Here is a 14,868-nt window from a genome sequence, read left to right as displayed (position 1 = left end):
ATGTATCAGAATTTAAATTACATTTTTATGTTCTTTTGGATATTTGTAGTGGGAGATGTTATATTTTGTTTGCATTAAGTAGTAGCAATTTTTTTTTTATTTGTCAGGGGGTTTTACATACAAATATATATAGTATATATAGCAAGTTTTCTCCTGAGGTATTTTGTTTCTCTGTCCCCAGAAACACACACACACACACACACAGTGGTGTGAAAAAGTGTGTGCCCCTTCCTGATTTCTTTTGCATGTTTGTCACACTTAAACGTTTCAGATCACCAAGATAACGCAAATAAACACAAAATGCAATTCATAAATGAAGGTCTTTATTGTTCTTCTAATTTTAACGAAACAGTTGTATCTAGTGCAATTTGAAATGAAATACATGAAGTGTTTAAAGCTATTATGGTTTAGAAATGCTCAGCTTGTGACAGGCTCCTTTACTAAACATTTTGTTGATGTCACACCAGAGAACAAATTTTACAGCCAATGGGTGAAAAATTAGGTATACAAGTATGTAATTTTATGTGGATATACAAAAAAATTCCAACTTAAATTTGAGCTGTCAAACTAATTTTTATCTGCACTGATGATAATTTCCTTTTTTTCTGTGGCACCTATCTTTTGTAATTCTAGATTTCTACATGTTCCTGTTAATTGAATTCCTGGGCACCAAAACAGTGGCACTGGTGCCCAAAAGCTGGGGAAAGCATGATGTCAGAATTCTTAAATCATGCAATAAGCTATTCCAAGTAAGTATTTTTCGTTAAAACTGAGGCTGGCTTTACACTTGGAAAGTTTCACACAACTAGATGTAGGTCGCAAGTTGCATTAAGCATAATTTCTATGCAACTTGACAGTTACTCACTCAGTCAGTCACTCATCATCTAAGCTGCTTATTCTTCAGGGTTGTGGTGAAGTTGGCAGTTACACAAACCCAAATAAAATACACCAGTACACTGAAGTATTTTACTAGTTGCCAAGATTAGTAGCTACTTAGTTTTCTCGCTAATTAAAATTCCATGCAACATGTTGCTTACCTTTGTATCTTCAGTTGTATTGCCTTGCATCATTTTTTTTTCCAAGTATCACTGTTATATTTAAAGTATGAGAGCAGTCCTTATATGTTGCATATTCTAGATTATACCAGCCAAAACGATTGTGATAACCGCAAGCTATTGCTGTGGCTGAGTTTCAGAATGGTTTTAAGTGAGTTGTGTGAGGCTTTACATTTATTTACAACACAAGAGGGGGAGTGTGTGTGATGGCAAAAACATCACAGCTGCTGGTCATGGGCTGCACAAGCTGAAGACGAAAGAACAGTTTTGCATTCTCATAGAAATGGAAACAAAATTTATAAAGTCAAGTAAAATCTATTTACTAGTCAAAAAACTTAAACAACAAAAACATACATGTTGTTTACAGTAAATATGCTACAAGAAAGTTTCAAATATAAAGTATTCAACTAAGCTGTATAATTTTGTATCATGTTTTGTCCACCAACCAGAGAGAAAAAATAGGATCTTTTTAAATTGTCATCTTTATCCTTGTACAGCACTGTGTAAAAGCACCTAACCAGTTTGTTTAAACATTTATCTGGGCATTAAGTGAGTGTTTGCCAGTAAACACCAGATAACGTTAGAATAAAATTAAACAATAAAACATTGTATTAAGACGTTACAAGAAAAAATCTTGTGAGCTACTTCAAATAACTCAGGTTTTGTTTCTTCTGCTCTCCAGCCATTGCATAGATTTGTTTCAGTTCCATCAACATTACTTGCATTAATTTAAGATCGTTATTTAGAAGCAAGACAGCAGCTAAGAAAACCCCTGACTCAAGAGGAGGAGATTAGAGGCAGGAGAAAACATAAACCAGTGTTTGAATGTTCCTATTTACCAGTTGTATGATATTGCTCTTCATTCAGTAGAAGCAGTTATTGTATTAATAAGAGATTATTCAGATCAACATTTATATTTAATAGATTTCTTTAATATTCTTCTCCCACACTGTCATTTTTATTTATTTATTCATTTTTGGAGACACGGACAATGACAGCGAGGAGGAAGTGTTACCAAAAAAGAGAGCCAAAAGTTCACAGAAAGCACTCCAATCCTTTCATCTCCTGTCATACCCCCTCCTCCAAGCACATCATTTATTCATTTTTCTTCAGATTTCCCCTCCTCTTTTTAAAAGTGTTCAAATGTGAGTTGTCACTTTGTATGAGTTGTAACTTTATGTAAACCCCTGCGCCACACTGTGAAACTTTGTGCTCTTCTAGAGGTTCCAACTAGAAGTCATTCAGCTCCAATACCCAGGCAGCCCCCTACTGCAAGGCTGTACAAACCTGTCTGGAAGGGGGCGGGGTCATGAACAGAGAGTATTCCCTGCTCTGGTGAGTATTACTCTTATTGATCTATATGTGCTTATATTGGATTATTTGAACTGTTCTTGAAGCTTCAATGAGCATAAACTTGAAGAATTTTTTGAATCACTAGGGCTGTTTACTCCAAGTAAATAAATCATAGAGGTTTGGATATCAGTGATGATTGTCATAAGGTCATAAATGAAATAAAAATGTAAAGTTTCATTTTAAACAACTTGTTTACTAGTAAATGTAATACTATATTCCCTATACTATAAAATAGTAAAGCGTCTTAGAATCTTAAAGAGAAGAAATTATAATAATAAATGTTTTAATATCATACAAAGTCATTATGTATTGATAAAGTTAACAACTTGGAGGCTAAATATTTGGGTGTTATTTGGTAAATGCCTCTGAGGGCCCTCATTAAAAATGATATGCCCATGTTATTTATATTTTTGAGTTGTCACAAGACTCCTAAATGTAAATGTGTTTAATCTACAAAACTGTATTCAACATAGTTTCTAGTTTATATAACCCTGGAACTACCGCCGTTAAAATGTGAATTCTTTATTCAAGTATAGCGGGACTGCAAAAGTGGGCTTTACACTGGTAACTTATTTGCTGTAGCTGAATGGCAGGAGCATTATTAAGCAATAGAGCACAAGAGGGAGTGTGTGTGATGGCAAAAACATCACAGCTGCTGGTCATGGGCTGCACAAGCTGAAGACGAAAGAACAGTTTTGCATTCTCATAGAAATGGAAACAAAATTTATAAAGTCAAGTAAAATCTATTTACTAGTCAAAAAACTTAAACAACAAAAACATACATGTTGTTTACAGTAAATATGCTACAAGAAAGTTTCAAATATAAAGTATTCAACTAAGCTGTATAATTTTGTATCATGTTTTGTCCACCAACCAGAGAGAAAAAATAGGATCTTTTTAAATTGTCATCTTTATCCTTGTACAGCACTGTGTAAAAGCACCTAACCACTTTGTTTAAACATTTATCTGGGCATTAAGTGAGTGTTTGCCAGTAAACACCAGATAACGTTAGAATAAAATTAAACAATAAAAAATTGTATTAAGACGTTACAAGAAAAAAATCTTGTGAGCTACTTCAAATAACTCAGGTTTTGTTTCTTCTGCTCTCCAGCCATTGCATAGATTTGTTTCAGTTCCATCAACATTACTTGCATTAATTTAATGGATTCTATCGTGTCTCTATCCTATTTATCAGTTGTTTTGCAATTCTCTATTGTTCTGCAATTCTTTGTCCTATCTATTGTTCCGCAGTTGTGTACATATCTATCTCTATCTATCTGTTGTTCTGCCGTTCTCTATCTATCTGTTTGTAGCAAGGCATGTGTTACCCCAGGCTCAAGGAGGACGCTGGAGGCAGGATTCCTGGTAGTAGCAGCCATTTCTTTATTTCCACACAAAATAAACAACGGAAACACAACCAACACTAAGCTGGCCACTTTTCAGTGGCTCAAGCTGGCTAGACTTTTGAGTCTATTCCTTGAGCTTTTCAGCTCTCCACACTGTCTCCTACTGCTTCTTGTCCCTCTCTCTCTCTCTCTCTCGCTCTGTTCCATCTCAGCTCTTTTTAAAGGTGCTCACCAGAGCCGAGAGGGAACGAGTACCTAGCTAGCTGGCAGCTCAGCTCGTCGGAGCTCGGGACTCACTCCTTGCTCTGGTGTCTCTCATGGCTGGCACCAGCGTCCTCGTCGTCCTCCCGCCATCACTCTTGTGCCTCGCGTCCGTCGGTGGAGCTCGGGCTTTGCGCTCTGCCCCCTCCACACTCGCGGCTCTCTCCCCGGTGTCCTTGCTGAGGTTCGTCGCCGCTGAGCGTTTGGGCCCCGCCTTCCTCTCGGCCGTCGTCGCCGGGGCCTGCCGCACTATTGTTCTGCGATTTTCTGTCTGTCTGTCTATCCTACAGCCAGCCAAAACGATTGTGATAACCGCAAGCTATTGCTGTGGCTGAGCTTCAGAATGGTTTTAAGTGAGTTGTGTGAGATCTACAGAAATGATTCTTACATATTTGGAAAGCAGTCACCCCAAGCTTTACAGCAATAGTATTTGTGTTCATATATCTTTATAACTAAAGATTTAACAGGGGTTGCCATTCTAACCAATTTAGGCGGAATAAATTCTGAACCTGGCAAAAGTTGGCTAATTTGACCTACAATCTCTCAGCCTGTGAGTATGTTACAGAAATGATTCTTACATATTTGGAAAGTACTCACTCCATCATTTACAGCAATAGTATATGTGTTCATATATCTTTATAACTAAAGATTTAACAGGGGTTGCCATTCTAACCAATTTAGGCGGAATAAATTCTGAACCTGGCAAAAGTTGGCTAATTTGACCTACAATCTCTCAGCCTGTGAGTAAAATACAGAAATAATTCTTACATATTTGGAAAGTACTCTTCACAAGCTTTCCAGTGATACTAAATATGTGCATATATCTGGGTATTGCACGTTGAGAAGCTGGGAACGTCAACCAATGTGTTGCTCCTCCCGGATTCTCAATCTGTAAAACCCAGAATCAACTTGACATTTTGATCTAAAATCTCTCAGCCTGTGAGTATGTTACAGAAATGATTCTTACATATTTGGAAAGCAGTCACTCCAAGCTTTACAGCAATAGTATTTGTGTTCATATATCTTTATAACTAAAGATTTAACAGGGGTTGCCATTCTAACCAATTTAGACGGAAAAAATTCTGAACCTGGCAAAAGTTGGCTAATTTGACCTACAATCTCTCAGCCTGTGAGTATGTTACAGAAATGATTCTTACATATTTGGAAAGCAATCACCCCAAGCTTTACAGCAATAGTATTTGTGTTCATATATCTTTATAACTAAAGATTTAACAGGGGTTGCCATTCTAACCAATTTAGGCGGAATAAATTCTGAACCTGGCAAAAGTTGGCTAATTTGACCTAAAATATCTCAGTCTGTGAGTATGTTACAGAAATGATTCTTACATATTTGGAAAGTACTCACTCCATCATTTACAGCAATAGTATATGTGTTCATATATCTTTATAACTAAAGATTTAACAGGGGTTGCCATTCTAACCAATTTAGGCGGAATAAATTCTGAACCTGGCAAAAGTTGGCTAATTTGACCTACAATCTCTCAGCCTGTGAGTAAAATACAGAAATAATTCTTACATATTTGGAAAGTACTCTTCACAAGCTTTCCAGTGATACTAAATATGTGCATATATCTGGGTATTGCACGTTGAGAAGCTGGGAACGTCAACCAATGTGTTGCTCCTCCCGGATTCTCAATCTGTAAAACCCAGAATCAACTTGACATTTTGATCTAAAATCTCTCAGCCTGTGAGTATGTTACAGAAATGATTCTTACATATTTGGAAAGCAGTCACTCCAAGCTTTACAGCAATAGTATTTGTGTTCATATATCTTTATAACTAAAGATTTAACAGGGGTTGCCATTCTAACCAATTTAGACGGAAAAAATTCTGAACCTGGCAAAAGTTGGCTAATTTGACCTACAATCTCTCAGCCTGTGAGTATGTTACAGAAATGATTCTTACATATTTGGAAAGCAATCACCCCAAGCTTTACAGCAATAGTATTTGTGTTCATATATCTTTATAACTAAAGATTTAACAGGGGTTGCCATTCTAACCAATTTAGGCGGAATAAATTCTGAACCTGGCAAAAGTTGGCTAATTTGACCTAAAATATCTCAGTCTGTGAGTATGTTACAGAAATGATTCTTACATATTTGGAAAGTACTCACTCCATCATTTACAGCAATAGTATATGTGTTCATATATCTTTATAACTAAAGATTTAACAGGGGTTGCCATTCTAACCAATTTAGGCGGAATAAATTCTGAACCTGGCAAAAGTTGGCTAATTTGACCTACAATCTCTCAGCCTGTGAGTAAAATACAGAAATAATTCTTACATATTTGGAAAGTACTCTTCACAGGCTTTCCAATGGTACTAAATATGTGCATATAGCTGGGTATTGCATGTTGAGAAGCTGGGAACTTCAACCAATGTGTTGCTCCTCCTGGATTCTCTATCTGTAAAACCTAGAATCAATTTGATTTGATTTGAGTCTTTTGTTCTAAACCTGTGAATTGCTCCCAGCTTGTGAATAGGCTCAATGGTGCTGCAATAGGCCCGTTGTTAGACTATGCTCATTAATGCTAAAATATCTATTGTCTTTCTCTTTTTGTCTGTTTTTATCTAACAGGCAAGCTAACAGTAGGACCTTTCTCCTTTGTCCTATGTGCAAGAAGACTAATTGGAGCATTCCAGTTCCTCTCAGGTGATCATGCATGAAGAATTCCTCAGAAGCTGACATTCTGGCTGTGGTGGAATCTGCCAAGAGAGCTGCCAGCAATTTGATGCGTACTGGCCGTGTCTGGGAATACTCTCTCCTCAGCAGGATCATGAAGAGCCCTGACCCTATTGGCAGGTATGATGCTGACCATGGTTACTTTTAAGTTACCTTAAAGTATTTTTTTTCTTATTTAAGTATAAGAAAGCTAAATGTAAATATGTGTTTTATTCCTTGAGGATGATCGAGGAGCTGCAGAGCAGAGGAAATGCTGTGGTTGGCATCCCAACTAAAGAACCAGCTCCTGCTGTTCCAGCTGTTCCAGATACTAAATATGTGCATATATCTGGGGGTTACACATTGAGAAACTGGGTACTTCAACCATGGGGTCGCTCCTCCCGGATTCTCAATCCAACTTGACATTTTGACCTAAAATCTATCAGCATGTGAGTATGGTACAGGATTCATAAAGATTTAACAGGGGTTGCCATTCTAACCAATTTAGGCTGAACAAATTCTGAACCTGGCAAAGACTGGCTAATTTGACCTAAAATCTCTCAGCCTGTGAGTATTCTTACATATTTGGAAAATATTCATCACAAGCTTTCCAAAGTTACTAAATATGTGTATATATCTGGGTGTTACACATTGAGAAGCTGGGAACACCCATCCTGGGGTTGCTCCTCCCTCTTGTCACCTCATTGGCCCCACTGGACCACAGCCATCATCCAACCAGGTGATAGCCCAGTCAAGTGGGGGGCGTGTACTTTTTGTTTACAGTAGCATATAAGCAGCTGGTTTGAGCTTCCCAAACCACCTCTGATCCTTGTCTTGCCAAGATCAGCGACCTACTTGACCTTCTTGACCTTCTCTGCTCCAGTGACCAGCAATCTTCTCGACTGAGATGGCTTCTTCTGCTGCTTCTTCTTCTGCTGCTGCTTCTGCTGAGTAAGTACAAGTTTGTCTTTAATTTACTGTAGTAAACTCTATGGCCACTTTGACTTGGCTACAAGGAAAATGCTATGGGAACCAACAAAGCATGTTAATTTGATGTTTATACTTGTTTTTGGATTACTTTTTACTTTGGATTACTTTTTTGGATTACTAACTCAACAATTCTATGTAAATTTAGCTTTACAGGGATAATAAATATGTAAAGATAGCTGCTGATTTTTAAGAATAAATACATTGATAACAGTACAGGTCTATGGATGTTACACAGTCAGAGGCTGGGAAATATCCACCATATGGTTGATCTCCCAGCTTGAGAGAATTTTCTGTACATTTTGACTGAAAATATCTCAGCTTCTTTGCTAGCTACAGTATATTCACAAAGATTTTTTTAAATGTTTTAATTTTCTTCTTTAAAATATTTCCATGAGTCATGTGTTCTAAACCTGTGAATTGCTCCCAGCGTGTGAATGGGCTTAATGATGCTGTAATAGGCCCGTTGTTAGACTATGCTCATTAATGCTAAAATATCTGTCTTTCTGTTTTTATCTAACAGGCAACCTCGCAGTAGGAACTTTCTCCTGTGTCCTATTTGCAAGAAGACTCATTGGAGCCTTCCAGTTCACCTCAGACGATCCTGCATGAGGACCTCGTCAGAAGCTGACATTCTGGCTGTGGTGGAATCTGCCAAGAGAGCTGTCAGCAATCTGTTGCGCACTGGTCGTGTCTGGGAGTACTCTCTCCTCAGCAGGATCATGCAGAGCCCTGATACTATTGGCAGGTAAGATGCTGACCAAAGTTACCATAAAGTATATATTTTTTCTTATTTTAGTATAAGAAAGCTAAATGTTAATGTGTTTTAATCCTCGCAGGATGATCGAGGAGCTGGAGAGCAGAGGAAACGCTGTGGTTGGCATCCCAACTGAAGCCCCGACTGCTGCTGTTCCAGCTGTTCCTGATGTTCCTGTCGAGGCTCCGGCTGAGTCCAGCTCAGAAAGCTCTGGGGAACTCTATCAGTGGTGAGTGTTTACGTTCCTTGATTTCTTTCATTCCTTTTAGATTTTTGGAAGGTCACTGTGTTTCTTGTGAAGTGCAAAAAGTTTAATACTTGTTTTTGCTTTTTGTTTTTTTTTTTCAGCCCTGATACAACCAAGCAGGGAACTTCCCTTAGGGAGAGGATGGCAAGTTTGGGCTACTACAAGAAGCACTCGCTAGACCATGATCTCCTTGTCAGCTTCGCAAAGTTTCTACAGTTTGACATGTCGAACGAAAACTTCAAACAGGAGGTAAGAAAATTGGTATTGCAAATATATTAGTCATTACATAATTATAACACATTAGTCCATCTATTTCATCTAAACATCAACAAGTTTTAAGGTAAATTTCTTATGTTCTTCTGTTTTCCAGGTGGAGAATGTTGCAAGGTTCCTGTACTTCATGGACCCTCAGCAGGCCAGTCTCCTGTTTGTGCGACAGCATGAGAAGTCCCGAGAGTATTTCCTCAAGCTCTCAGAGGCCGGACTCAGCAAGCAGACGGTACAGAATTACATCAAGAGTGTTAAAAGGTGAGCAGTGTACTCCTGATGTGTATATACTATGCTATATATAAATATACTGCTAAATTTGAATCATAGGGACTGATTTTTCCTTTATTCTTTCCTTCCTTAAGGTTCTTGAAGTTCCACACGGGCAGCACTGACCTGTGCTTCACGGACAGAGTTCTGCACGAGGACTGCAAGAACTACATCTCATTCCTGGACAACATCCAGATGGCAACTTCAAAACAAGTCAGCAAGGAGACGACCAGGAAGAGGTCAGTATCTTTATTGAATATTAAAATAATGAACTGGACCCACAATGTAATTTTAACAATAAATGTATTGATAATAGGTTATAACAATGCTTCACTTTATCTTCACAGATTCGACACCTTCCAGGAGGGTGTTCTCTCTTCAACGCAGGTCACTGCCGTGCTGGCCGCTGCCAAGAAAGACTTCCTGGCTGTCATTGGGAAGCTGCATGCGGGAGAGTGCTCTCCAGGCCATCAGCTGACCCTGACAGAGTTGCAGCTGGTCCTCTATTACCTAGAGGCCATTGTGATTCTGGACCATGCCCAGCGGCCTGGAGTTGTTGAGCACATGACTGTAAGTTATACCTAGTTATAAGTCTTATTTTTTTATTTCTTTCTGATTTCAGTATTTGAATCATTCACTCAGTTTAACAAATGAATCATTTGTTTGTGTGCTGTAGGTCACGGAATGGATCAGCCGAAGGAGAGATGACACTCGTCCTGGTTTCGTTGTGGTTTCCACTCAGGTGGCCACCTTTGTTCTTACCCAGGAGCAGGAGATGGTAAGATGCTTAATCTTTGATATAGTTATGTTATAAATGGCATTAGGTTTTAGATATGTGCTGTGATAATGCTAGATTTTAATTGTATGTTTTGTTTTTGTGTTTTCTTTTCACAGTGGTTCGATCTCTACTTCTCGGAGGTGCGCCCAGTCATGCTGGGAAAAAAGAGGAAGCGCGTTGAGGATGACGATGAGACTGATGAGAGGTTCTTCATTTCCTCCACTGGCAAAGCCATCTACAACGCCTCCAATGACCTGGAGCGGCTGCACAAGAAGTAAGTTGAACTAAAATAACTCCAGCTCTGCAGTCTCTTCAGTTTTTTATTTTATATAATGAAAATAATGTATGAGTACTAAGCAATATATTGTCTTTTTCAGATATCAGGTGCCGAAGGTGACCAGCCAGATGGCCAGACGGGCATATGAGACAGCAACGAAGGAGCTGTCCGATGTCCAAAAGACGAAGGTGGCCGGCTACCTCACCCACTCTACGGCCACAGCAGAGAAGCACTACCGGATGAAGGAGATAGGCTCAGCGGTAGATGCTTTCCTGATCCTGAGGAATCTCCGGGGTGATTCAGAGTAAGTATTTGTTCATGTTTTCACTAGTATGGTCCAGCATGGTTACATTTAAACAATTCATATATTTTTTTTCTGTTTCCTGTACTCATCATTTATCTCATTTCCTCTACTTGCAGTAGTGACCAGAGCGACACACCCAGGGGTTCCTCGGCATACCTGACCGACCAAGCTGCTTATGACAAGTTGCTCCGGTCATATCCAGTGACGTTGGACGGGGTGCCACCCAACCGCTCTCAGCGAAAATCCCTGGCAGGGGAGTATGAACGCTACTGCTATGACCGCTGGCGTAGCGAACAGCTCGAGCGTCGGGTGCAGCATGTTCTTGGTGAGTCTTTAAGAATTAATCTCTTATCATAGTCTTAGTCTAATCTCTAATTACTACCTTGAATACACATCATATTTGTTATGTCTGAACCTATTGACTAATGTCTTTTTGTTTTTTTGCTTTCTTCACAGAGCACTTTGCCCGTAGACTGCCCTCTGAGTCCAGAGTCAAGGCCTGGATTGAGAAGCAAGGGTGGTCTGCAAACCTTCCAGATGCTGCATCCATCGTTCAGCAGTGGAAGCCATCTGGGGGCATCGATGTTGCAATGGACAGTGTTGTGCTGCAGAAGTTTACAAAATGTAAAATAGCTGTAAAATGACTGTATTTGCATTGTACTCATCCCAACTTCTGGTTCCTGTCACCACCACTGTGTCTGGGGGCTAAGGACACACTAACATGGTGATGTGACAGACATATATCTTGGGCTGGTTTAAGCTTCTGAAGGGCGGGTTTTAGACTGACTTTGGGCTGGATATTTTTCTAGGACCTGGCAACCCTGCTGAGCGGAGCTGCGTTGTTCAGAGGCTTCACGAAGCTGGGAACGTTGTCGAATTCATACCGTAAGTCGCCCGCGCTTAGTAAAAAGCTCGGTCGCGCTGTCTGCACTAAAGGTTCAAGCGCGCGCATAAACCGCGTTTTACGGTAACAGCTCGCGCTTTCAGTACAGATGTTTAAAATAGGAGAAAACATCTGGTCTTCCAGCCTAATAAAGACAACTAAAGCAAGTCTAATACACACATGTCCCAGAAATAAGACGCACGTGGAGCAGAGAAACACGTGAGAAATGAGCATATGAGCTGTTATTAGACAGTCTGTACAGCGCGTATTCGGCTCTGTACAGACCACAACTTGAAGTCCCATGAAACAGGCGAATCAGAGTGCAGACCACCGTATTCCTGAAGACCCCTCTCTCTGGAGTGATAGTACAGTAGTCATGTGCATTAATGACATGTTGGGTTGTAGATGTTCATTTGGTAACATAAGTTTGCTTTTTCATATTCTACACAGAGAATAAATGAAAGGCAACACAGCAGCTATTCTCCGTTTGGCTGCCCCAAAATCATGTGACCTCATAGAAATGAGGGTTTAAAGATAAAGATTTGGTACGCTCTGTCTTTTTCAGAATATCTATCTTTCTGCTCCTTTTTATTCAACTTAATGCCGTCATTTTATCATTCATTTAGACCTATAAAATCTACTGCAGCTGGAGGTTCGGGCTTCCCTGTGTTGAAGCGCTACTACTGGGCTGCTGATGCTAGAATTCTTACCTGCTGGCAGAGGTGAGCTCCGGGTCACATATATCTAAAAACATTTTCAGCAAGCTCATTTGTAAGTAGTTCTTTGAGGATTTAAAATCCAATTAAGAATTTATTTTCTACTGCCAGTTTCCATTTACACCCCAATAGCTGATATATATTATATATATATATATTTTTTTTCTTCTTTTTTAAATCCTATCCCAACTAGACAATGTTTTCTCAACATGGAGAGAGATTTGACTAAAGTACATTATGGTCATCTATATAAATGATAGTTTTGCTTCCTTTGCTCAACTTAAAACAAAATTCAATCCTTCTCATTCATATATTTTTTTAAATATTTGTAACATAGACATTATGTCCAAAAAATATACCCTAACTAAGCTGATGCAACATACTATATATGAGCTATTCCTATCTAATCCTGACTCCAGACATTTAGCTTCTCGCTATCTATCTATAGCAAAGAGGGGAAAGTGAACTCTATATTTTACTCAGTTTAGTTTTGGAGAAATAAAACCTGTATAATATCTTAAAACTGAATAAGCCGTTATCTGGAGTTTACGTAGCATTGATGAATTCAGGAAAAACTCTCCTCCCACTTTTCATCAGACAGTGTTTCATCAAGCTCTGTAGCCCATTTTTCCTTCAGATTGTTGGAATCAGAAACGAAGCGAGAAGCTAAATGTTTTTTTGGAATTTCAAGAAGAACGACTCCGATTTGAGGGAGTGAAATCTATAGAGGGAGAGACGTGGGGTGACTGGTGCTGGAGTTAGTTAAACCCTAAAGGGGAAATGGTTGCGATGTTGAGTCATTCACAGGGGTTTGGGGTGAAATGCCCTACGATTGTGGAACCAGACGTCTGAAGAACTCGGTGCCTCTGAAAACTCCCTCTTAGAAAGTTATTATATGAAATGGTTACTTGCATATATACTGCCTGATGCCTGAAATTTATTTTATGGTAGCTTTGTGATCAAATTTTAACTTGCTTTTTTTTTTACGTCATGAATGCCGGAGGGGTTCATGCAGGACAAAATAGTCTCCAAAGAAACCCCCCCCCCCCCTTATCACCATTACACAAAAGCACTTGTAGGTTCACTGGTGGTTTCAGATAGTAAATAAAATGGCTGTATTTGTGATGTACTCATGGTGACCCCTGATTCTAGAATAGAATAATATATAATGCATTTTATTCTAGGTTCTAGGTATAGAATTTATTTGATTATTTATTATTGTATAAATATACTCAGCTCACCCTGAAAAATATGATTTCATAATGATTTAGCCTAATATATATTTATAAGTTTACTTTGCATACTCTTTCAGTGTTTTCATCTTGTATTTATGCTAAGCTTCACACAGCGCTTTGAAACATCATGATCATGAATGACCTCACTTGTAACATTAAAAAAAAGGCGACATTGAATACTGATCTATTAGTCAATCTGTCTATATGTCTATATCGAAATTTTAGCATCTTTTTCGTACCATCATCTTACATGTGGTTTCATTTATATATATATTTTATTAATATAAATATAATGTGTGTGTGTGTGTGTATAAGATAAGTAATGTTTCTATCTTGGGGGAGTTATTATGCTCTAACATATTCATTATCTGTCCGTCATTATTCGGGTATCGTTCAGATGGATGCAGATGGACCCAATGGAATTGCTCATTTTCATAAGCAATAAAAATGTAATACATATTTATATATTAAATATGTATAATATTCTCATGAAGACATTATTTGTTTTGTGTTAAAATATTGAGATGGAAAGCACGAGTCATTGTTTTTTGTTACCTCGGTTTGTGTTTGAATATTTTGCCGTATGTAAGCTATAGCCTGTTGACATTGAGCCCCCCAACAAGTCAGACCAAATTTGCACCTCGTTTCTAAGTACCATCAAGTTTTATTTTAAAATACATGATTTATTGGTGTCAGAATGTGCAGTGCATGACATAGATTTCCACAGTTAACAAAACCGAATTCTCAGTCACAATAAAAAATTGATTATGGTTTTGTTTTACAGTTTGCTGAATGCATCCTGAGAGATGAGGCTGTTTCCTTTATCTCAAGTGTGTGGAGGACATAAGAAGGGAAATAGCCGCTTTGCCCCTTCAGATAACTGGTAAGGGAACCTCTAGGCGTACTAGTTTACATTACATTTACATTACATTACATTACATTAACGGCATTTGGCTGACGCTCTTATCCAGAGCGACTTAAAATTTGATCATTTTACACAAATGGCCTGACTGCATGTCTTTTGGACTGTGGGAGGAAACCGGAGAACCCGGAGGAAACCCACGCAGACACGGGGAGAACATGCAAACTCCACACAGAACCCAGGACCTCCTTGCTGTGAGGCGACAGCGCTACCCACCACGCCACCGTGCCGCCAAGTAGAAAGCAAGTTTAAACTAGAAGCAAGCAGTAATAATTGAAACAAGAATCTGAAAGTTTAATACTTTTGTTATTCTGAGTTTGACTAAACTCCCCTTTTTATCAACATTTATTACTTTATCATAAATTTGTATTGTTTCATTTACAGTCCAGTTCAGTTCTGACAGATTATTATACGTTAGTTAGATTTAAAACCGACAATGGTGATGAATATATCTGTATTCAAACATTTAGATTGGCTGTAAGCATTGTCCGCAGTGATTTCATTACAGCTGTGTTAAAAAGACTCC

The 14,868-nt window shown here is 38.7% G+C and overlaps 2 protein-coding genes across 5 annotated transcripts in view; both read left to right on the top strand.

Annotated features, from left to right (window-relative positions):
* LOC119263026 overlaps window positions 1–14,868 on the top strand; it is a gene marked incomplete at its 5' end in the record, with an annotated part of 159,720 nt that overhangs the window by 16,790 nt on the left and 128,062 nt on the right. The window contains one exon of the mRNA XM_037536664.1: window positions 2,277–2,390. Within this exon, the coding sequence (XP_037392561.1) occupies window positions 2,277–2,390 (114 nt within the window). The remainder of the gene's footprint in view (window positions 1–2,276; window positions 2,391–14,868) is intronic.
* On the top strand, window positions 2,397–14,515 carry LOC108415539. Of its 4 annotated transcripts, XM_037536656.1 has the most exons (19): window positions 2,397–3,773; window positions 3,967–4,368; window positions 6,616–6,840; window positions 6,942–7,650; window positions 8,210–8,434; window positions 8,526–8,672; window positions 8,792–8,939; window positions 9,061–9,218; window positions 9,323–9,466; window positions 9,575–9,797; window positions 9,904–10,005; window positions 10,122–10,279; window positions 10,383–10,586; window positions 10,703–10,911; window positions 11,043–11,210; window positions 11,396–11,471; window positions 11,920–12,191; window positions 14,205–14,303; window positions 14,456–14,515. In XM_037536656.1, coding segments are annotated over exons 4-16 (1,932 nt in total). In that variant the 5' UTR covers window positions 2,397–3,773; window positions 3,967–4,368; window positions 6,616–6,840; window positions 6,942–7,606; the 3' UTR covers window positions 11,398–11,471; window positions 11,920–12,191; window positions 14,205–14,303; window positions 14,456–14,515. The 4 variants fall into 4 exon arrangements, with proteins under 4 accessions (XP_037392553.1, XP_037392550.1, XP_037392551.1 ...); XM_037536653.1 differs by having other exon boundaries at window positions 3,967–4,199; window positions 11,043–11,471; window positions 12,096–12,191; XM_037536654.1 differs by lacking the exon at window positions 3,967–4,368 and having other exon boundaries at window positions 11,043–11,471; window positions 12,096–12,191.

The sequence above is a fragment of the Pygocentrus nattereri genome, unplaced genomic scaffold (genome assembly GCF_015220715.1).
Source record: "Pygocentrus nattereri isolate fPygNat1 unplaced genomic scaffold, fPygNat1.pri scaffold_74_arrow_ctg1, whole genome shotgun sequence".
Taxonomy (NCBI): domain Eukaryota; kingdom Metazoa; phylum Chordata; class Actinopteri; order Characiformes; family Serrasalmidae; genus Pygocentrus; species Pygocentrus nattereri.
Note: the sequence above shows the minus strand (reverse complement) of the source record. Positions and strands in the feature narration are given on the sequence as shown.